The 22762-nt window shown below is 51.0% G+C and overlaps 1 protein-coding gene across 1 annotated transcript in view; it reads right to left on the minus strand.

Annotated features, from left to right (window-relative positions):
* The window catches only part of LZTR1 (leucine zipper like post translational regulator 1), a 119779-nt gene that overhangs the window by 65158 nt on the left and 31859 nt on the right, over positions 1-22762 (minus strand). Inside the window, exons 6-7 of the mRNA XM_075324567.1 lie at positions 18276-18359; positions 3144-3201 (exon numbers count right to left, since the gene is read on the minus strand). Coding sequence (XP_075180682.1) covers positions 3144-3201; positions 18276-18359 — 142 coding nt within the window. The remainder of the gene's footprint in view (positions 1-3143; positions 3202-18275; positions 18360-22762) is intronic.

Consider the following 22762-nt stretch of genomic DNA (forward strand, 5'->3'; position numbering starts at 1 on the left):
CTTGGTGAATACCCGAGGAGCTGTGGCCAACCCGAAAGGAAGAGCCACGAATTGGAAATGATCTTCTCCGATTGCAAAGCGTAGCCAACGCTGGTGTGAAACTGCAATTGACACATGCAGATAGGCATCTCTGATGTCGATGGACGCCAGGAAATCTCCTTGGGTAATTGAGGCAATGACTGATCGCAGAGACTCCATGCGAAAGTGCCGCACCTGAACATGCTTGTTGAGAAGCTTGAGATCCAGGATGGGCCGGAAGGAACCGTCCTTTTTGGGGACTAGGAAGAGATTTGAGTAGAAACCTCTGAACCGTTCCCGTGCGGGAACCGGTACAATTACTCCGTTGGCCTGCAAGGATGCCACGGCCCGTGAGAAGGCGGCGGCCTTGGAGCAGGGGGGAGTTGAGAGAAAAAAATCTGTTTGGCCGGCTGGAAGAGAATTCTATCCTGTAGCCGTGGGAGATGATATCCCTCACCCACTGATCGGAGACGTGTTGAAACCACGCGTCGTCAAAGTGGGAGAGCCTGCCACCGACTAAGGACGTTGCTGGCGCCGACAGATAGTCACGAGGAGGCTGCCTTAGCGGCAGCACCTCCTGCGGTCTTCTGTGGACGCGCTTTTGGGCGCCAGTTGGATTTCTGGTCCTTGGCTGAGTTAGTGGACGAGGCCGAGGGGAGGAACGAAAGGAGCGAAACCTCGACTGATTCCTACCCTGGACAGGTTTCCTGGTTTTGGTTTGTGGCATGGAAGTACTCTTCCTGCCAGTAGCTTCCTTAATAATTTCATCCAGCTGTTCACCGAACAGCCGGGACCCAGCAAAAGGGAGCCCAGCAAGGTACTTCTTTGAAGAAGCATCTGCCTTCCACTCTCGAAACCACAAGATCCTGCGGATAGCGAGGGAATTAGCCGAAGCCACCGCAGTGCGGTGAGAAGCCTCCAGCATGGCAGACATGGCATAGGATGAAAAAGCTGAAGCTTGAGAAGTTAAGACAACCAATTCGGGCATAGATTCCCTGGCGAGGGAATGCATCTCCTCTAGAGAAGCAGAGATGGCTTTGAGAGCCCACACTGCTGCAAAGGTCAGGGAGAACGAGGCCCCCGCCGCTTCATATACGGATTTGGCCAGAAGGTCAATCTGGCGGTCAGTGGAATCCTTAAGGGAGGTGCCATCAGCCACCGACAACGGTCCGGGCTGAGAGTCTAGACTCCGGGGGGTCTACCTTTGGGGAATGAGCCCACTCCTTGACCACCTCAGGTGGAAAGGGGAAGCGGTCATCAGAACCACGCTTTGGGAAGCGTTTGTCAGGACAGGCCCTGGGCTTGGTCACAGCGGCCTGACAACTGGAGTGGTTAAAGAACACACTCTTTGCTCTCTTAGGCGAGGTAAACTGGTGCTTTTCTGCCAGAGAGGGTTGCTCCTCTGATACTGGCGGATTGAGATCCAGTACAGAATTAATGGAAGCAATCAAGTCACTAACATCTGAGTCACTTTCGGACAGATCAATGGGGTACATGGAGTTAGCCTCCGAGCCCCCCGTAAAGGCATCCTCCTCATCCTGCGAGTCAGCTCCTGAATCAGGGCCGCGGGACGAGGAGGGAGAGGGAACCCTGCGTCTCTTCTCAGGAGGACGGGGTCTGGGACCAGATGATGAATCCTCTGTGAGCTCCCATCCTGAGAGACCCCTAGCAGCAGAGGCACCCTGTGAAGGGGGCCGATGCATGGTCAGCATAGTCCTGGACAGAAGTCCCATGGACTCCGCAAAAGACTGGGAGATAGACCTAGAAAAGGATTCTACCCAAGCCGGGGGATCAGCCGCAGGAGCAGCCTGAGAGACCACTGGGGGTGAGACTCCAGGCTGTGGCACCGCCAAGTTAGAGCAGGCATCACAATGTGGATAGGTGCTCGGTTCAGGCAGCAGGAGCTTACATGCAGTGCATACTGAATAAAGCTTTGGAGCCTTGCTCCTCGTGTGAGACATGCTGCTGGAGTGGGGGCTCTGCAGAGAATGAACCCCAGAGAGTATATACAGAGGTCCACAACCAGAAGTTGTGGCTTACCAGACCGCTGAAGCGGTGTTGTGTGCCCTCCAGATCCCAAAGCCCGGACCTCCAAACACAGCACCCAGCAGGGATGCAGAGCGCAGACCAGCGCTGAGTGAATCTCTGAGAAAATGGCCGCCGGAGCGAGGAGAGGGGGCGGGACTTGCTCTGAAGAGCGGGATCTGGAGGGCCATAGAAACCCACAGGGGAGGAGACCCGCACAGCAGTGGGGAGTGTCCCTCCCCTGTGCAGAACGGCCGCCGGGCGGAGCCGAGCCTGTCCCTCAGCATGAGTGACATGCGAGGGCAGTGAACAGAAACTAGGCCTCCGGCGAAGCCGGGGCATAAATTAGAGCGGCGAGGCCGACGAGCAGGCACCATCGGCGCGGTTCTCGTGCGACAGCTAGAGAACCCGCCGGAAATGTCAGTAAACACAGCAAGCACACTCTCCCCAAACAAAGCACAGGGACCCCCATAAATAAACGTCTCAGGTACTTAGCTGCCGAGACGCAGGGTCAGGTCCCTGGGGATGAGTGCTCCGGTCCAGCAGGGTCCTGAAGGGCTGCGGATGGAGACCGGTCTCCTGCCAGGCATGGAGACCGTGCTGGCTCCCACTTCAAGCCAGAGCCCAGGAGGGATGGTGAAGGAGCGCGGCATGTAAGGCTCCAGCCCTGGAAATCAACCTTAACAGCACCGCCGACACAGTGGGGTGAGAAGGGACATGCCGGGAGTCCAGACGTGGACCCGCTTTTCTTCAAACGCTTTCCAAAAATCAAACAAATCAGATGAGAATGCATGTGTGGATGTATGTCCTCCTGAACACAAAGCGATAAACTGGCTAAGTATGCTCACCAGGGGGTGTATAAGCTCAGAGGGAGGAGCTACACTTTTAAGTGTAGTACTTTGTGTGTCCTCCGGAGGCAGAAGCTAAACACCCATGGTCTGGGTCTCCCAAAGGAACGATAAAGAAAAAATGTATTGATGTAGTGTTTACTTCATATCTGGAATCAGCACCTTTTATTTGGGTAAAATCAGCAAAAATACTTTGGTCAGCAGAAATGTTTTTCAAATGTAGACCAGTGTAAGCAATGGTCTTCATTTTACCTCTTCCCAAGCTGCCGCCTCTCGATCTTGCAAACTGATGGTCCACATGTCATTCAACCTAAATGAAAATAAATAAATAAATAATTATATTGCAAATGGAGAAAAAGACATGGATCGCACATCCCAAAAATACATTGATCTAAAAGCCGCAGTAAATAAATAAGAACGCAGGTAATGTGTTATACAGCATGATGAAAATCGTTAGCTGGCATTACAGCTTACAACATTAAGGCGATTTCCTATGCTCTCTAAAAACATGTAGGGCCTCTTTCACAAGTACATGTTTCTGGTGTGGTATCTGTTTTTTTTCACAGAAACCACAAGTGCCCATTATAGCCTATAGGGCTGCTCACATGTCTGTGTTCTCACACGGAATGTATGTCCATGTGAACCATTCGGAGACATGTCAGCATGGATGATAAGGGCCAATACAAGTCTATGAGTCTGTGAAATACAAGTACATGGCATCTGTTCTTAACATTACAAGTATAGGAGAAGCTTTGTAATTTCATTCTTTCTTTATTCATACCAGAAAAAAACGGATTTTTGTGTACTCACCGTAAAATCGTTTTCTCTTAGCCATCATTGGGGGACACAGGACCATGGGTGTTATGCTGCCTATCCATAGGAGGACACTAAGTAGATGCAAAAGCATAGCTCCTCCTCTGCAGTATACACCCCCTGGCCGGGCCAGGCAGCCTCAGTTTTAGTACACAAGCAGTAGGAGAAAAACCAGTAAAAACTTCTCAACAGAGGAACATGAGAAAAGAAGAGTCATAACCAAATAAGGTACTGAGAGAACCAAGGCCCAACAGGGCAACAGGGTGGGTGCTGTGTCCCCCAATGATGGCTAAGAGAAAACAATTTTACGGTGAGTACACAAAAATCCGTTTTTCTCTGATGCCTCATTGGGGGACACAGGACCATGGGACGTCCTAAAGCAGTCCATGGGTGGGAAATATAAAAGAAGACAACACAACCCAAGGACTAGGAACCAGTCCCCAGACAGCATGGAGCACATACTGAGAGAGGTGCTCTACTGCCGTTTGCAGAATTTTCCTATCCAGATTTTCCTCAGTTGAAACCTGGGTATGGACTCTGTAATGCTTTGAAAACGTATGTAGGCTAGACCAGGTCGCAGCCTTACACACCTGTTCCACTGAAGCCTGATGCCGAATAACCCACGAAGTGCCAACTGCTTGCGTTGAATGAGCTCGCAGCCCACTAGGAATGGGCTTGAGTTGCAAGCGGGAGACTTCCTGGATCGCAGAGCGAATCCAGCGAGCCAGAGTCGCCTTTGAAGCTGCCTGTCCCTTCTTAGGCCCCTCAGGAATGACGAACAAAGTCAGTTTTCCTAAAGGGGGCTGTCCTGGATATGTAATATCTGAGAGCTCTGACGAGGTCTAACGAATGCAGAGACCTTTCCCCCTATGAACTGGGTGTGGACAAAAGGAAGGCAGAACAATGTCCTCGTTCAAATGAAACGGGGTAAGAACCTTTGGAAGGAAATCCGGAAGGGGCCGCAGAACCACCTTGTCCTGGTGAAAGAGCAGAAAAGGCTCGCGGCAAGAGAGTGCTGCTAGCTCCGAAACCCGTCTGATGGACAAAATTGCTACCAGGAATGTTACCTTCCAGGACAGAAGAGCAAGGGAGGATTCCTTGAGGGGTTCAAAGGGAGACCTCTGGAGACCGTCCAGAACGAGGTTGAGGTCCCATGGGTCCAGCGGCCGTTTGTACGGGGGAACTAGATGGGAAACGCCCTGGAGGAAGGTCTTGACTTGCGGTTTTTGAGCCAGGCGGCATTGGTAGAAGATTGAGAGCGCTGAGACCTGCTCTTTAAGGGAACTGAGAGCCAACCCCGTTTGCAAGCCAGACTGTAGAAAGTCGAGAATTCTGGGGATGGCCAGAGGCATAGGCTGGACATTAGTTTCCCTGCATCATGAAATGAAGATTTTCCATGTACGGTGGTAAATTCGGGATGAAGCAGGCTTTTGGGCGCTGATCATGGTGGAAATAACCGCGGGGGAGAATCCCGCTCTTGTTAATACCCGGGGTCTCAATGGCCATGCCGTCAGCTTCAGGGCTCTGGAGTTCTGATGGGAAATGGGCCCTTGGGTCAGAAAGTCTGGGATTTCTGGAAGGCGCCACGGTGAGTCTGTGAGCATTTGTACTAATTCGGCGTATCAGGCGCGCCTGGGCCAGTCCGGTGCTATCAGTATCACTGGGACTCCCTCTGCCTTGATCTTCCTGATTACCCGCGGCAGCAGGGGTAGAGGTGGAAATATGCAAGGCAGGCGGAAGTGGTTCCAGGAGCAGACTAGAGCATCCGCGCCGATGGTATGCGGGTCGCGTGACCTGGCTATGAACGCGGGTACCTTTGCATTCAACCTTGAGGCCATTAGGTCCACGTCTGGTGTGCCCCAGCGAGTGCAGATGTGTAGAAACACATCTGGGTGGAGAGACCATTCTCCGGCAGCCAGGCCTTGGCGACTCAGAAAGTCTGCTGCCCAGTTCTCTACCCCCGGTATGTGTACCGCTGATATCACAGATCCCGTCGATTCGGCCCAGCTGAGGATCTTGTGGGCCTCGAGATAAGCCGCTTTGCTGCGGGTGCTCCCAGCCGATTGATATATGCTACAGCTGTCGCATTGTCCGATTGGACTTGAATCTGACGACCCGCTAGCAGAGGGCAGAACGCTCTGATTGCGAGGAAGATCGCGCGGAGTTCCAGGATGTTTATGGGTAGGGAAGACTCCTGGGGCGTCCAACGTTCTTGAGCAGTGTGGTGCCGGTAAACTGCTCCCCAGCCTAGGAGGCTGGCGTCCGTGGTCAGGACCAGCCAGTTCACTGGGAGAAAAGATCTCCCCTTCGATAGGGATGACTACCGAAGCCACCAGCGGAGTGCGTACCTGACTGAAGGCATCAGGTGAAGATGTCTGTCCAGGGAGAAGGGGCTCTTGTCCCAGGCCGCTAGAAGGGCTAGCTGCAGTGGGCGGAGGTGCAGTTGAGCAAAGGGTACTGCTTCCATAGCCCCCACCATCCTGCCGAGCACTTTCATGCTGAATCGAATGGAGCGAGACGGAGGACGTAGAAGGCAGCGTACCGCTCGTTGAAGAGTGATCGCCTTGTCCTGAGGGAGAAAGATCAAGCCCCGACGAATGTCCAGGGACATGCCCAGGAAGGTGATGGATCGTGATGGGATCGGGGATGATTTGTCCAGATTCACTAGCCACTCTAAGCGGGATAGGGTGTCCACAGTGATCTGTACGCTGGTTGAGCAGTCGCGGAAGGAGGGGCCTTGATGAGGAGGTCGTCCAAGTAAGGGAGAACGACTACTCCCCTAGGGTGAAGGACGCTCATGGCGGCCGCCATGACTTTGGTGAAGACCCTTGGTGCGGTGGCAAGGCCGAAGGGTAGAGCTACGAATTGAAAGTGGGAGTCCTGAATTGCAAAGCGGAGGAACTTGTGGTGATCTGGGGCGATGGGTATGTGCAGGTACGCGTCCTTGATGTCTATGGAGGTGAGGAATTCCCCTTCGACCATGGATGCAATAATGGACCTTAGGGACTCCATTCTGAATCTCTGTACGTGCACATGTTTGTTTAGGTGTTTGAGGTCCAGGATGGGTCGAACTGACCCATCCTTTTTGGGGACACAAAGAGGTTGGAATAAAAATCCCCGAACTTCTCGTCGTCTGGGACAGGTATTATCACTCCTGCTGTTTGGAGCGAGTGGATTGCTGAGAAAATAGGCTTTGCGTCGTTTTCGAGTCTTTGGGGGGTTTGAGAGAAAGAACCGACTCAGGGGTCGGGTCCGAAATTCTATGTGGTAACCGGAAGACACAAGGACTCGCACCCATTTGTCGTCTGAGGCGGCAGCCCAGATGTGTTGAAAGAGCCGCAGTCGACCTCGTACAATGAGTGTGTCTTCCGGGGCGCCGAAGGAGTCATGAGGGGGGAAAACGTCGTGGCCGAGTCTCCCTAGTCCTGGACTGTTTCGGTCTAGGCTGCCATGACGAAGTGGGTTTCGGGGAGAGCTGAGAAGGTTGGTCCCTGCGTAGTCTGCGGCTGGTGGCGGGGACAGCACGGGATGTCGAGCAACCAAATGAGTTCCGAAAGGAGCGGAACGAGGACTGTGGACGTCTGGTGAAGGACGTCCTGGACTTCAGCTGGGGGAGGGAGGTACTCTTTCCTCCCGTGGAGTCAGAAATGAGCTTGTCCAGCCGTTCGCCAAACAATCGGTCTGGAAAAAAGGGAAGGCCCGTGAGAGACTTCTTGGAGGCAGAGTCCGCTCGCCATTGTCTGAGCCAGAGAGCTCTACGGATGGCTATGGTATTTGAGGCGGCAAACGCTGCGCAGGTAGCAGCGTCCATGGAGACCCACATAAGGTACTCCGCCACAGCGGTAATTTGAGCTCTTACCTCTGAAGGTATGAGTGAACTGGGATTCCTCAAGCGAAGTGTTAAGGGATTCTATCCAGACCGAGATCGCCTTTGCGACCCACACAGAGGCAAAGGAGGGCGAGAGGGAGGAACCCGCAGCCTCAAAAGCAGAGCGGGCGAGGTGCTCCACCTGTCTGGCTGTCGGGTCCTTGATGGAGGAACCATCGGGTAAAGACAGGAGCGTCATTGTGGTAAGGCGGGAGACCGGGGGGGGTTGACCGAGGGCGGATCGGCCCAGCCCTTAGGGGCAGGTGAGGCAAAAGGGTACTGGGACTCCATGAGTTTTCGGTTACCGAAGCGCCTGTCAGGCTTCTCCCTTTGTTTTGTGAGGATATCCTGAAACTCTGGGTGATCAGCGAAAACGTTTTGGGGTTTCCTTGCCCTCTTAAAGGAGACCGCATGGTCAGTGGTAGTGGATGGGGGATCCTCCACATGCAGAGTTTGGTTGATTGCTGCTATAAGGGAGTCTATTGCAGTTTGATCATCTGGGGAGGTTGAAACCAATGAATCCTCCTGGTACAAACAGCATTCTCCCTCCTCCAGCTCTTCAGAAGCCGTGGAGCGTGTGGGAGAGCCTGCCCTGTGTGCTCCCGAGGGAGAGCCCGTTGGAGACACCCGGCCGTGTGCTCTTTTCCTGATCCCTGCAACCTGTGAAGCATGTGCCCGGATTACCTCAGAAGGATCCTCCATAGGGGTATCCTCAGGCTGCGTTCCGTCCAGGGACACAGAAGGGTGTGGAGGACGACATTGCATAGCCAGCACCAAGTTCTGTGACAGTTTTTCCATGGATTGGGACAGAAACTGTGCCCATTCCGGTGGGCTGGGAGCCCTAGGCTCTGGGCTGCCGGTTGCGGCGGTGGTGGCAGGGGGGTCTTGGGGGGCTATAGGGGCACAGGACTCTCAGAGAGAAGAGGTGTGTTTACGTGGTAGCTCAGTGTGGGGGGGGGGGCTTATCGCGGCCGCGGGGGCGGGGCTTAGCGCTAAAAGATCGCGAAGAAGTCAGTGTGCCCCCCCCTGCTCTGGGTAGTAAAAAAACGGCGGGAAGGGAGCTTCTGACAGTTTTCCTCCCTCTCCCTCCAGTCAGCACACAGCTTGTCTGGTGGTTATCTCTGCTGGCTTTTCTGCTAGAGCAAATAGACAGAGCAAATAAACAGCTTGAGTCCCTGAGCTCTGGACACCCCCCCCCCCCTGCCACCAGTAAATTATCTGTGCAGGACTTTCTGCAAACAGCGAGGGACTTTCTGCAAACAGCGAGGGAGACTTTGTTTTTTTTTTAGTGTGTGTGTGTGTGTGTGTGTGTGTGTGTATATATATGTTAACCCCTTAGAGACCTATGACGCACTGGGTATGTCATGGCTCCCTGCTACTTAAGGACCCACGACGTACCCAAAACGTCATGGAGAAATCGCGGCCCCGGAGGCTGCGATCGCTTTGCAAATACCTTTTGAAAAGGTATTGAAAATGGCTAAAACATTGAAATCCAGCCATGATCAGTGCAGCTATAGCGCTGATCATTGGCTGAATCTGGGTGAACCTCTGCTTCACCCGCCCCCAGCTCTGATTTTAGAGATCGGCACATTACTATAGAATAGCGACAAGGTGGGCACATTACTAAAGGATGGGGACATTACTATAGGATGGGGACAAGGTGGGCACATTACTAAAGGATGGGGATATGGTGGGCACATTACTAAAGGATTGGGACAAGGCTGGGGACATTACTAAATGATGGGCACATTACTATAGAATAGGGACAAGGTGGGAACATTACTAAAGGATGGGGACATGGTGGGCACATTACTAAAGGATGGGGACAAGGCTGGGGACATTACTAAATGATGGGCACATTACTATAGAATAGGGACAAGGTGGGCACATTACTATAGGAGAGGGACAAGGTGGGCACATGACTATAGGAGAGGGACAAGGTGGGCACATGACTATAGGATGGGGACAAGGTGGGCATATAACTATAGGAGAGGGACAAGGTGGGCATATAACTATAGGAGAGGGACAAGGTGGGCATATAACTATAGGAGAGGGACAAGGTGGGCACATGACTATAGGAGAGGGACAAGGTGGGCACATGACTATAGGAGAGGGACAAGGTGGGCACATTACTATAGGATGGGGACAAGGTGGGCACATGACTATAGGAGAGGGACAAGGTGGGCACATGACTATAGGATGGGGACAAGGTGGGCATATAACTATAGGAGAGGGACAAGGTGGGCATATAACTATAGGAGAGGGACAAGGTGGGCATATAACTATAGGAGAGGGACAAGGTGGGCACATGACTATAGGAGAGGGACAAGGTGGGCACATGACTATAGGAGAGGGACAAGGTGGGCACATTACTATAGGATGGGGACAAGGTGGGCATATTACTATAGGATGGGTACAAGGTGGGCATATTACTATAGGAGAGGGACAAGGTGGGCACATGACTATAGGACAGGGACAAAGTGGGCACATGACTATAGGATTGGGGCAAGGTGGGCACATTACTATAGGATGGGGACTAGGATGGGCACAGTACTACACAGGGCTGTGGAGTCGGTAAGCCAAACCTTTGACTCAGACTCCTCAATTTCTCTTGCACCGACTCCAACATATATTGCTTATAGTTAGGTGAAAAATTTATTGTAGTACATGAACATGTGTATGTGAACATCAGATATTTAATAATTTTTATGATACAATAATCAATATATTTGGATAGAACATAAAATATATTTATTGGATACAACTTTAGAACACAAACTGTAATAAAAATTGTAAATATGTAATACACTAATACAGTAGATTACATATATATCTTGTGTGTGTATATTATATATATATATATATATATATATATATATATATATATGTATATATATGTGTATATATATATATATATATATATATATATATATATATATATATATATATATATATACACACACACACACACACACACCCCCTTGAGGAAGTCGCTACGAAACGTGCGCGCGTCGGGGCAGGCGTCGCATAACTGGAGGAGGCTGTGCTCTGTGGCCATCGGTAATTATACTATTATCTAATATTTCTTCCTACTGACTTTGATATTTCTATTGTGCCGATTCTGACACTTGCTTAAAGTGACATAAACTTAAGTATATTTTCCCTTCCCTCTGGCTAATACCATCTGAGCCGTCCTCCTTCCTCCATATCCCACCTACATTCGTTAGGCCATCGGCTTAGTATCTCATGGAATTCATGCATGATGTGTTTATAGGGTGTCAGCAGCTGTAACTTTTGCTGATTATCAGCTGTAAATTTTGCTGACTGTAGTTTCAAATTGTGATATAATTGCTGCTATAACCCCTCAGCACTTGACACTTTATTCTATATATATATATATATATATATATATATATATATATATATATATATATATATATATATATATTTTTCTACGTCTATATTTATTTATTTATTTAATTAGTACGTTTATGCATAGCCTCTGAATTCCCGTATACTACCCTTTGCCCTATTGTACCACTGGTTGATTATAGCTATGCATTATTGTCATATGATATGTAGGTTTTGACGCCGTTTTTCCAGTCCACAGCTTTGTGTTTTTTATTCAAGTGTGTGTGTATATATAAAATAATTTTTACATTAATAAAGATATATTAAGTGACCATTTTGTTCGGTTCCTCTTTTTTGGTTATATATATATATATATATATATATATATATATATATATATATATATATATATATATATATTATTAAATATTTACAATTTATTAGTTTGTGTTCTAAAGTTGTATTCTAATAAATATATTATGTTCTATCTAAATATCTTGATTATTGTATCAGAAAAATAATTAAATGTCTGATGTTCATGTACTACAATAAATTTTTCACTTAAATGAAGGGAATTTTGTTTACTTACCGTAAATTCCTTTTCTTCTAGCTCCTATTGGGAGACCCAGACAATTGGGTGTATAGCTTCTGCCTCCGGAGGCCACACAAAGTATTACACTTTAAAAAGTGTAACCCCTCCCCTCTGCCTTTACACCCTCCCGTGCATCACGGGCTCCTCAGTTTTGGTGCAAAAGCAGGAAGGAGGAAACTTATAAATTGGTCTAAGGTAAATTCAATCTGAAGGATGTTCGGAGAACTGAAAACCATGAACCAAAAGAACAATTCAACATGAACAACATGTGTACACAAAAGAACAAACAGCCCGAAGGGAACAGGGGCGGGTGCTGGGTCTCCCAATAGGAGCTAGAAGAAAAGGAATTTACGGTAAGTAAACAAAATTCCCTTCTTCTTTGTCGCTCCATTGGGAGACCCAGACAATTGGGACGTCCAAAAGCAGTCCCTGGGTGGGTAAAAGAATACCTCGATAAAAAGAGCCGAAAACGACCCCCTCTTACAGGTGGGCAACCGCCGCCTGAAGGACTCGCCTACCTAGACTGGCGTCTGCCGAAGCATAGGTATGCACCTGATAGTGTTTCGTGAAAGTGTGCATACTAGACCAGGTAGCTGCCTGACACACCTGCTGAGCCGTAGCCCGGTGCCGCAATGCCCAGGACGCACCCACGGCTCTGGTAGAATGGGCTTTCAGCCCCAAAGGAAGCGGAAACCCAGAAGAACGGTAGGCTTCAAGAATCGGTTCCTTGATCCACCGAGCCAAGGTTGACTTGGAAGCCTGCGAACCCTTACGCTGGCCAGCGACAAGGACAAAGAGCGCATCTGAACGGCGCAGGGGCGCCGTGCGAGACACGTAGAGCCGGAGAGCTCTCACCAGATCTAACGAGTGCAAATCCTTTTCACATTGGTGAACTGGATGAGGGCAAAATGAAGGTAAGGAGATATCCTGATTGAGATGAAAAGGGGATACCACCTTAGGGAGAAATTCCGGGACCGGACGCAGAACCACCTTATCCTGGTGAAAAACCAGGAAGGGGGCTTTGCATGACAGCGCTGCCAGCTCCGACACTCTACGGAGCGATGTAACTGCCACTAGAAATGCCACCTTCTGCGAAAGACGTGATAAAGAGACATCCCGCAGCGGCTCGAAAGGTGGTTTCTGAAGAGCCGTTAGCACCCTGTTAAGATCCCAGGGTTCCAGCGGACGCTTGTAAGGTGGGACTATGTGGCAAACTCCCTGCAGGAACGTGCGGACCTGCGGAAGCCTGGCTAGACGCTTTTGAAAAAATACGGATAGCGCCGATACTTGTCCCTTGAGAGAGCCGAGAGACAAACCCTTGTCCATTCCGGATTGAAGGAATGAAAGAAAAGTGGGTAAGGCAAAGGGCCAGGGAGAAAAACCCTTAGAGCACCAGGATAAGAAGATCCTCCAAGACCTGTGATAGATCTTGGCGGACGTTGGTTTTCTGGCCTGTCTCATAGTGGCAATGACATCTTGAGATAACCCTGAGGACGCTAGGAGCCAGGACTCAATGGCCACACAGTCAGGTTGAGGGCCGCAGAATTCAGATGGAAAAACGGTCCTTGAGACAGCAAGTCTGGGCGGTCTGGGAGCGCCCACGGTTGACCCACCGTGAGATGCCACAGATCCGGGTACCACGACCGCCTCGGCCAATCTGGGGCGACGAGAATGGCGCGACGACAGTCGGACCTGATCTTGCGCAGCACTCTGGGCAGCATCGCCAGAGGAGGAAATACATAGGGCAGTCGAAACTGCGACCAATCCTGAACTAATGCGTCCGCCGCCAGAGCTCTGTGATCTTGAGACCGGGCCATGAATGCCGGGACTTTATTGTTGTGCCGTGACGCCATGAGATCGACGTCCGGCGTTCCCCAGCGGCGACAGATCTCTCGAAACACGTCTGGGTGAAGAGACCATTCCCCCGCGTCCATGCCCTGTCGGCTGAGAAAATCTGCTTCCCAGTTTTCTACGCCCGGGATGTGAACTGCGGAGATGGTGGAAGCTGTGGCTTCCACCCACTGCAGAATTCGTCGGACTTCCTGGAAGGCTTGACGACTGCGAGTGCCGCCTTGGTGGTTGATGTATGCGACGGCAGTGGCGTTGTCCGACTGGATCCGGATCTGCCTGCCCTCCAGCCACCGATGAAAGGCCAATAGGGCTAGATACACTGCCCTTATCTCCAGAATATTGATCTGAAGGGATGACTCTATCGGAGTTCAGGTTCCCTGAGCCCTGTGGTGGAGAAAAACTGCCCCCCACCCTGACAGGCTCGCGTCCGTCGTGACCACAGCCCAGGTGGGGGGTAGGAAGGATTTTCCCTGCGACAGAGAGTTGGGAAGGAGCCACCACTGAAGTGACGTCTTGGTTGCAAGGGAAAGAGAGACGTTCCTGTCGAGTGAAGTCGACCTCCTGTCCCATTTGCGGAGAATGTCCCACTGGAGTGGCCGCAGATGGAATTGCGCGAAGGGCACTGCCTCCATCGCTGCCACCATCTTCCCCAGGAAGTGCATGAGGCGCCTCAAGGGGTGTGACTGACCCCGAAGAAGAGATTGCACCCCTGCCTGCAGCGAAAGCTGCTTGTCCAGCGGTAGCATGACTACTGCTGACTGAGTATGAAACTCCATCCCAAGGTACGTCAGTGATTGGGTCGGTGTCAACTTGGATTTTGGGAAGTTGATGATCCACCCGAACTGCTGGAGAGTCGCCAGAGCGACGGAAAGGCTGTTTTGACACGCCATCTGAGAGGGTGCCCTGACCAGAAGATCGTCTAAGTAGGGAATCACCGAGTGGCCCTGAGAGTGTAGGACCGCCACAACAGATGCCATGACCTTGGTGAACACCCGTGGGGCTGTCGCCAGGCCGAAAGGCAATGCCACGAACTGAAGGTGTTCGTCCCCGATGGCGAAACGCAAAAAGCGTTGATGTTCGGGTGCGATCGGCACATGGAGATAAGCATCCTTTATGTCGATCGATGCTAGGAAGTCTCCTTGTGACATCGAAGCGATGACAGAGCGGAGAGACTCCATCCGAAACCGTCTGGTGCTCACATGTCTGTTGAGCAGTTTGAGGTCCAGAGCGGGACGGAACGAGCCGTCCTTCTTTGGCACCACAAACAAGTTGGAGTAAAAGCCACGACCATGTTCCTGGAGGGGAACAGGGATCACAACTCCTTCTGTCTTCAGAGCGTTCACCGCCTGAAAAAGTGCATCAGCTCGCTCGGGGGGCGGAGATGTTCTGAAGAAACGAGTCGGGGGACGAGAGCTGAACTCTATCCTGTAACCGTGAGACAGAATGTCTCTCACCCATTGGTCTTGAACATGTGGCCACCAGGCGTCGCAAAAGCGGGAGAGCCTGCCACCGACTGAGGATGCGGTTCGGGGATGCCGAGAGTCATGAGGAGGCCGCCTTGGAAGCAGTGCCTCCTGCGGCCTTTTGGGGGCGTGACTTGGACCGCCACGCATAGGAGTTCCTCTGGCCTTTCTCCGGCCTGCTGGACGAAGAGGATTGGGGCTTGGTGGAGGGACGAAAGGACCGAAACCTCGATTGTATTTTCCGTTGCTGAGGTCTCTTTGGTTTGGACTGGGGTAAGGAGGAGTCCTTTCCCTTGGATTCCTTAATAATCTCATCCAATCGTTCACCAAACAAGCGGTCGCCAGCAAACGGCAAACCGGTTAAGAACCTCTTGGAAGCCGAGTCTGCCTTCCATTCGCGCAGCCACATGGCCCTGCGGACTGCCACAGAGTTAGCGGATGCCACCGCTGTACGGCTAGCAGAGTCTAAAACTGCGTTCATGGCGTAGGAAGAAAAAGCTGACGCCTGAGAAGTCAAAGACGCAACCTGCGGAGCAGAATTACGTGTGACCGCATTAATCTCAGCCAGACAAGCTGAGATAGCTTGTAGTGCCCACACGGCTGCAAAGGCCGGGGCAAAAGATGCGCCCGTGGCTTCATAGATGGATTTTACCAGGAGCTCTGCCTGCCTGTCAGTGGCATCCTTTAGCGATGATCCATCTGCAACTGATACCACAGATCTAGCCGCCAATCTAGAGACTGGGGGATCCACCTTGGGACATTGAGCCCAACCCTTAATGAGAGCAACGTCAGTGTCAGAGCCCTGAGCTGCGACGTCCGCCTCGTCCGCCAGAGAGTCCTCACGCTGGGAACCCGAGCAGCGTGAAGAAGTCGGGGAAGATTCCCAGCGGGCTCGCTTAGCCGGTCTGGGACTGTGGTCCGGGCCGGAGTCCTCCACGTGAGACCTAGGGCCACCCCTGGGAACGTGCTGCGGCGCGGACAGAGAGGGGCCTGGAGGTGAAGATCCAACAGGGCCCGGGGCTTGTGTAAGGACCGGTCAGGACTGCAAAGCTTCAAGCAGCTTGGCAGACCATTTGTCCATAGACTGAGCCATGGATTGTGAGAGTGACTCAGAGAGTTTTTCAGCAAAAACTGCAAACTATGTCACTGCCGCCTGGACAGGGGGAGCAAGGGGTTCTACCTGAGCCGAGGGGCCCACTAGTGACCGAGGCTCGGGTTGAGGAAGCAAAACAGGGGTTGAGCATTGCTCACAGTGAGGGTAGGTGGAACCCGCAGGTAACTTAGCCGCACAAGAGGTAGAGGTCGCAAAATAACCCTGTGCCTTGGCACCCTTGCTCCTTGTGGACGACATGCTGTTGTCTCCGAGGAGAGTGATCACTGAGGGTATATGGGAAGGGTATACAGCCCGACCGAACAGAAATATATAAATATATATATATATATATAGTATCTATTCCGGCACCCTAAGGGGACCAGCACCGGGTGACCGGTGTGGCTTACCGACCGCTAAAAAGCGGAGTGTGTGTCCTCCAGATTCCCTGCCTTAGGTCTCCCAGCGTTGCAGAGCTCTTTCCAGGAAATCCTCCACAGGCAAAATGCCAAAGAAATGGCTGCCGGAGCTCTCAGGGGAGGAGTGGAGCCGTGGGCGGCGTTAGAAAAAGTGCGGGAATCTGGAGTCCCCACAGTGATCAGTGAGGGGGGAGGAAACATACAGGATGCTCCGGCCCTCACAGCCGACGTCAGGCCGGCCGTCCCGCCCTTACCCCTGATAGACAGACCCGGGGGCGGGAGTTTTGCTACTAGGCCGCAATTGAAGCCGGGGACTAAATTTAAGACCGCGGCCGACAAACAGGCGCGGTCGGCGCGGAAGTCCGCTGGCCGTCACAAATAAGCAGCTGCTGCAGCGTCCGGGATGAAGGCGCTCCATGCACATCCCCCATGGCGATACAGAGTACCTTAGTGATGCAGGGCCCGGTCCCTGAGGATAAGTAAACTCCTGTCCGACAGATTCCCACAGGGGCTGCGGAGGGAGCACGGTCCCAGTGGATGGATGACCGCTCAGGATCCCACTTCTCCCAGAGCCGCTAAGGGATGGTGAAGGAGACGGCATGAGGCTCCGGCCTTTGTACCCGCAATGGGTACCTCAACCTTAACAGCACCGCCGACGTAGTGGGGTGAGAAGGGAGCATGCCGGGGGCCCCATGGGAGCCCTCTTTTCTTCCAACCGATATAACTAATTTGAGAATTCATGAGTGGATGTGTGCCTCCTTCCACACAAAGCATAAAACTGAGGAGCCCGTGATGCACGGGAGGGTGTATAGGCAGAGGGGAGGGGTTACACTTTTTAAAGTGTAATACTTTGTGTGGCCTCCGGAGGCAGAAGCTATACACCCAATTGTCTGGGTCTCCCAATGCAGCGACAAAGAAATAAGCATTATACTAAATATTATTTAGTAAAATATTCAGCACATTCTGCATTGCACAACTGTCCCCAATTTATTATATATTTTAGGAGTCGGAGTCGGTGCATTTTATACCGACTCCGACTCCACCAAAATGAGCTCCGACTCCACAGCCCTGGTACTACAGGATAGGGGCATTACTACAAGGGGACAAGGATGGGAAACATTACTATAGGATAGGGATAAGGCTGGGGACATTACTATAGGATAGGGACATTACTATAGGATGGGGACATTACTATAGGATGGGGACAAGGATGGACACATTACTATAAAATGGGGACATTACTGTAGGATGGGACAGTACTATAGGATGGGGACAGTACTACAGGATAGTGAGATTGCTCCTAGGGGACAAAGATGGGGAACATTACTATAAGATGGGGACAAGGCTGGACACATTACTACAGGATGGGCACATTACAATAAGATGGGGACAAGGCTGGGGAATATTACTAAAGGGATGGGGGCAAGGATGAGCACATTACTGTAGGATGGGGACTAGGATGGGGCACAATATTACAAGAGGACAAGGATGAGCATATTACAACAAGATTGGGAGCATAACTAAAAGATATTGGCCAATATTTCTATATAGTAATAATTGTAACACTATTAGTTACAAGAAAGGGATAAAATGTAAATAAAAAAACAAAAAAAAAATAAAGGCATGACTTTTCTTTTTACCATCAATTTTTTTTATTTTTTTTTATATTTAAACAAAGAATGTGCACATTTGTTATAATAAACAAGTAAAAAATGTTCAAAATCAGTGATCCAAAGGTGTGTATAAAAAAAAAAAAAAAAAAAAAAATATATATATGGTGCCAATAAATATGTCACTTTGTCCTGGAAAGAGTGCGGCCCCCCAAATTATTTTTTTCCTCTGTGCAGTCCCTACACCAAGCAGAGTTTGAGACCCCTGATTTATAGGATGCTGTCTCCATTATAATATTTCACATACATCACATATTCCTTAAGTACCTTGCATTTCCATCATATCCTGCAAAGATCCATAGTTTATCATTATATACCGTAGCTCCATGTGCAGAACGGGCCACTGGTAACCTGAAAAAACCCCAAAACAAAACATTAGTGCAGGTACTGATAAGATATATATATATCTACAATAATAATAGAACTCATGTTCCTAGTTCATCCACTCACAATGTAATCCATCTCCAAACAGGTAAAAATGAGCATGTCACGTCACTACATGACACAAAAAAGTATCTGGGTAAATACTCCATTGAGCAATCGCTGGACCTATTCCACAAAGATAAAGAGCCACTCGTAAATGTTTGCTGAAGTCACTTGCAGATCTTTTATCTTAGAATAGCAATACAAAGACCAACTGATAATTTAGCCATTATTTATTGTCTTCTATCCAATGACAAACCTAAGTGGTTGTATTCCTACTATCACCGGCCATACAAGGTAGATGGCTGTCGGCGGACTGCTTGGCCAGCAAGCGTCTCAGATGACTCTCCCATACACAAGAGCACTTGTTCAGGTGAGCGCTGCTGCGTCCTCTATGAGAAAACCGCTGGCTGATGTGTTCTCTGGGAGAACAAAGTGATTGGCAGCCCAAAATCAAACATGTCTGGTCAACATCTCCCCTGAACTCTAGTTGGCTGATGCCGCCATACACATTAGATCGTCAGACGAACAAGTCGATATCAGCCAATATTAGTCTGACTGTGTATAGAGGCTTTGACATACATCCCTAGTCTATTCAAGACACAGACACTACTTAGTACAGCTGATTTGTACAGCTGACGTGTGCCTGCCAGGCACGAGTGGAACCTCGTTCCGCCTGTGCCTTGTAACCCCTTAAATGGTGCCGTCAAGATGTGACAGCGCCATTATAAATCGGGCTAAGAAGGGAATTTTGTTTACTTACCGTAAATTCCTTTTCTTCTAGCTCTAATTGGGAGACCCAGACAATTGGGTGTATAGGCTATGCCTCCGGAGGCCGCACAAAGTATTACACTCAAAAGTGTTAAGCCCCTCCCCTTCTGCCTATACACCCCCCGTGCTCCCACGGGCTCCTCAGTTTTGGTGCAAAAGCAAGAAGGAGGAAAAGATTATAAACTGGTGTAAAGTAGATTCAATCCGAAGGAATATCGGAGAACTGAAACCAAACAACATGAACAACATGTGTACACAAAAAAACAGGGGCGGGTGCTGGGTCTCCCAATTAGAGCTAGAAGAAAAGGAATTTACGGTAAGTAAACAAAATTCCCTTCTTCTTTGTCGCTCTATTGGGAGACCCAGACAATTGGGATGTCCAAAAGCAATCCCTGGGTGGGTAAAATAATACCTCGTAATAGAGCCGTAAAACGGCCTCTTCCTACAGGTGGGCAACCGCCGCCTGAAGGACTCATCTACCTAGGCTGGCATCCGCCGAAGCATAGGTATGCACCTGATAGTGTTTCGTGAAAGTGTGCAGGCTCGACCAGGTAGCCGCCTGACACACCCGCTGACCCGTAGCCTGGTGCCTCAAAGCCCAGGACGCGCCCCCGGCTCTGGTAGAATGGGCCTAGAGCCCTGAGGGAACCGGCAGCCCGGTAAGCTTCGAGAATTGGTTCCTTGATCCACCGGGCCAGGGTTGATTTGGAAGTCTGTGACCCTTTACGCTGGCCAGCGACAAGGACAAAGAGTGCATCCGAGCGGCGCAGGGGCGCCGTACGAGAAATGTAGAGCCTGAGTGCTCTCACCAGATCTAACCAGTGCAAATCCTTTTCACATTGGTGAACTGGATGATGACAAAAAGAGGGTAAGGAGATATCCTGATTGAGATGAAAGGGGGGTACCACCCTTGGGAGAAATTCCAGAACCGGACGCAGAACCACCTTGTCCTGGTGAACACCAGGAAAGGGGCTTTGCACGACAACATTGCTAGCTCAGACACTCTCCGAAGTGAAGTGACTGCTACTAGGAAAATCACTTTCTGCGAAAGGCGTGAGAAAGAAATATCCCTTATTGGATCGAATGGTGGTTTCTGAAGAACCATCAGCACCCCGTTCAGATCCCAGGGTTCTAACGGCCGCTTGTAAGGAGGAACGATATGACAAACCCCCTGCAGGAACGTGCGTACCTGTGGAAGTCTGGCTAGGCGCTACTGGAAAAAACACAGAGAGCGCTGAGACTTGTCCCTTAAGGGAGCCGAGCGACAAACCCTTTTCCAGTCCAGATTGAAGGAAGGACAGAAAAATGGGCAAGGCAAAAGGCCAGGGAGAAAAACCCCGAGCAGAGCACCACGACAGGAAAATTTTTCCACGTCCTGTGGTAGCTCTTGGCGGACGTTGGTTTCCTAACCTGTCTCATAGTGGCAATGACCTCTTGAGATAATCCTGAAGACGCTAGATCTAGGACTCAATGGCCACAGTGTCAGGTTGAGGGCCGCAGAATTCAAATGGAAAAACGGCCCTTGAGACAGCAAGTCTGGTCGGACTGGTAGTGCCCACGTTTGGCCTACCGTGAGATGCCACAGATCCGGGTACCACGACCTCCTCGGCCAGTCTGGAGTGACGAGGATGGCGCGGCGGCAGTCGGCCCTGATCGTGCGTAACACTCTGGGCAACAGTGCCAGCGGAGGAAACACATAAGGGAGTTGAAACTGCGACCAATTCCGAACTAAGGCGTCTGCCGCCATAGCTCTGTGATCGTGAGAGCGTGCCATGAATGCCGTGACCTTGTTGTTGTGCCGGGACGCCATTAGGTCGACGTCCGGCCTCCCTCAGCGGCAACAGATCTCCTGAAACACGCCCGGGTGAAGAGACCATTCCCCTGCGTCCATGCCCTGGCGACTGAGAAAGTCTGCTTCCCAGTTTTCGACGCCCGGGATGTGAACTGCGGAGATGGTGGAGGCCGTGGCTTCCACCCACATCAAAATCCGCCGGACTTCCTGGAAGGCTTGCCGACTGCGTGTTCCGCCTTGGTGGTTGATGTAAGCCACCACTGTGGAGTTGTCCGACTGAATTCGGATCTGCTTGCCTTCCAGCCACTGCTGGAACACTTTTTAGGGCAAGATACACTGCCCTGATCTTCAGAACATTGATCTGAAGCGAGGACTCTTGCTGAGTCCACGTACCCTGAGCCCTGTGGTGGAGAAAGACTGCTCCCCACCCTGACAGACTCGCGTCCGTCGTGACCACCTCCCAGGATGGGGGTAGGAAGGATTTCCCATGCGATAATGAAGTGGGAAGAAAGCCACCCCCTAAGGGAAGCTTTGGTTGCCTGAGAGAGGGAGACGTTCCTGTCGAGGGACGTCTATTTCCTGTCCTATTTGCGTAGGATGTCCCAATGAAGAGGACGCGGGTGAAACTGCGCGAAAGGAACTGCCTCCATTGCTGCCACCATCTTCCCCAGGAAGTGCATGAGGCCCTTCAAGGGGTGTGCTTGACCTTGAAGGAGAGATTGCACCCCTTTCTGTAGTGAACGCTTGTTGATCAGCGGAAGCTTCACTATCGCCGATAGGGTATGAAACTCCATGCCAAGATATGTCAGCGAATGAGCTGGTGTCAGATTTGACTTTGGAAAATTGATGATCCACCCGAAACTCTGGAGAGCCCCCAGAGAAGCGTCGGGGCTGTGTTGGCATGCCTCTTGAGAGGGTGCCTTGATCAGCAGATCGTCCAAGTAAGGGATCACCGAGTGACCCTGAGAGTGGAGGACCGCAACTACTGTAGCCCTGACCTTGGTGAAAACCCGTGGGGCTGTAGCCAGGCCGAACTGCAGTGCCACGAACTGCAGGTGTTCGTCTCCTATGGTGAAGCGCAAGAAGCGTTGGTGCTCTGGAGCCACCGGTACGTGGAGAAAAGCATCTTTGATATCGATCGATGCAAGGAAATCTTCTGGGGACATTGAGTCGATGACGGAGCGGAGGGTTTCCATCCGGAACCGTCTGGTCTATACGTGTTTGTTGAGCAGTTACGGGTCCAGGACAGGACGGAAAGACCCGTCCTTCTTTGTAACCACAAACAGGTTGGAGAAAAACCCGTGACCCTGTTGCTGAATAGGAACAGGGACCACCACTCCTTCTGCCTTCAGAGTGCCCAGCGCCTGCAGAAGAGCCTCGGCTCGCTCGGGAGGCGGGGATAACCTGAAGAATCGAGTCGGGGGACGAGAGACGAACTCTAACTTGTAACCGTGAGACAGAATGTCTCTCGCCCAACGGTCTTTTACCCTTGGCAGCCAGGAGTCGCAAAGGCGGGAAAGCCTGCCACCAACCGAGGATGCGGATTGAGGAGACCGAAAGCCATCAAGAAGCCGCTTTGGTAGCGGCACCTCCGGTGGTCTTTTTGACTTAGACCGCCATGAATCGGAGAGCCCTTGATCTATTCAGAGGCCTTTTGGACGAGGAGAATTGGGACCTGCCCGCGCCCCGAAAGAACCGAAACCTCGACTGCCCCATCCTCTGTTGGGGTATGTTCGGTTTGGGCTGGGGTAAGGATGTATCCTTTCCC

This window comes from Anomaloglossus baeobatrachus, chromosome 1 (assembly GCF_048569485.1).
Source record: "Anomaloglossus baeobatrachus isolate aAnoBae1 chromosome 1, aAnoBae1.hap1, whole genome shotgun sequence".
Classification (NCBI taxonomy): Eukaryota; Metazoa; Chordata; class Amphibia; order Anura; family Aromobatidae; genus Anomaloglossus; species Anomaloglossus baeobatrachus.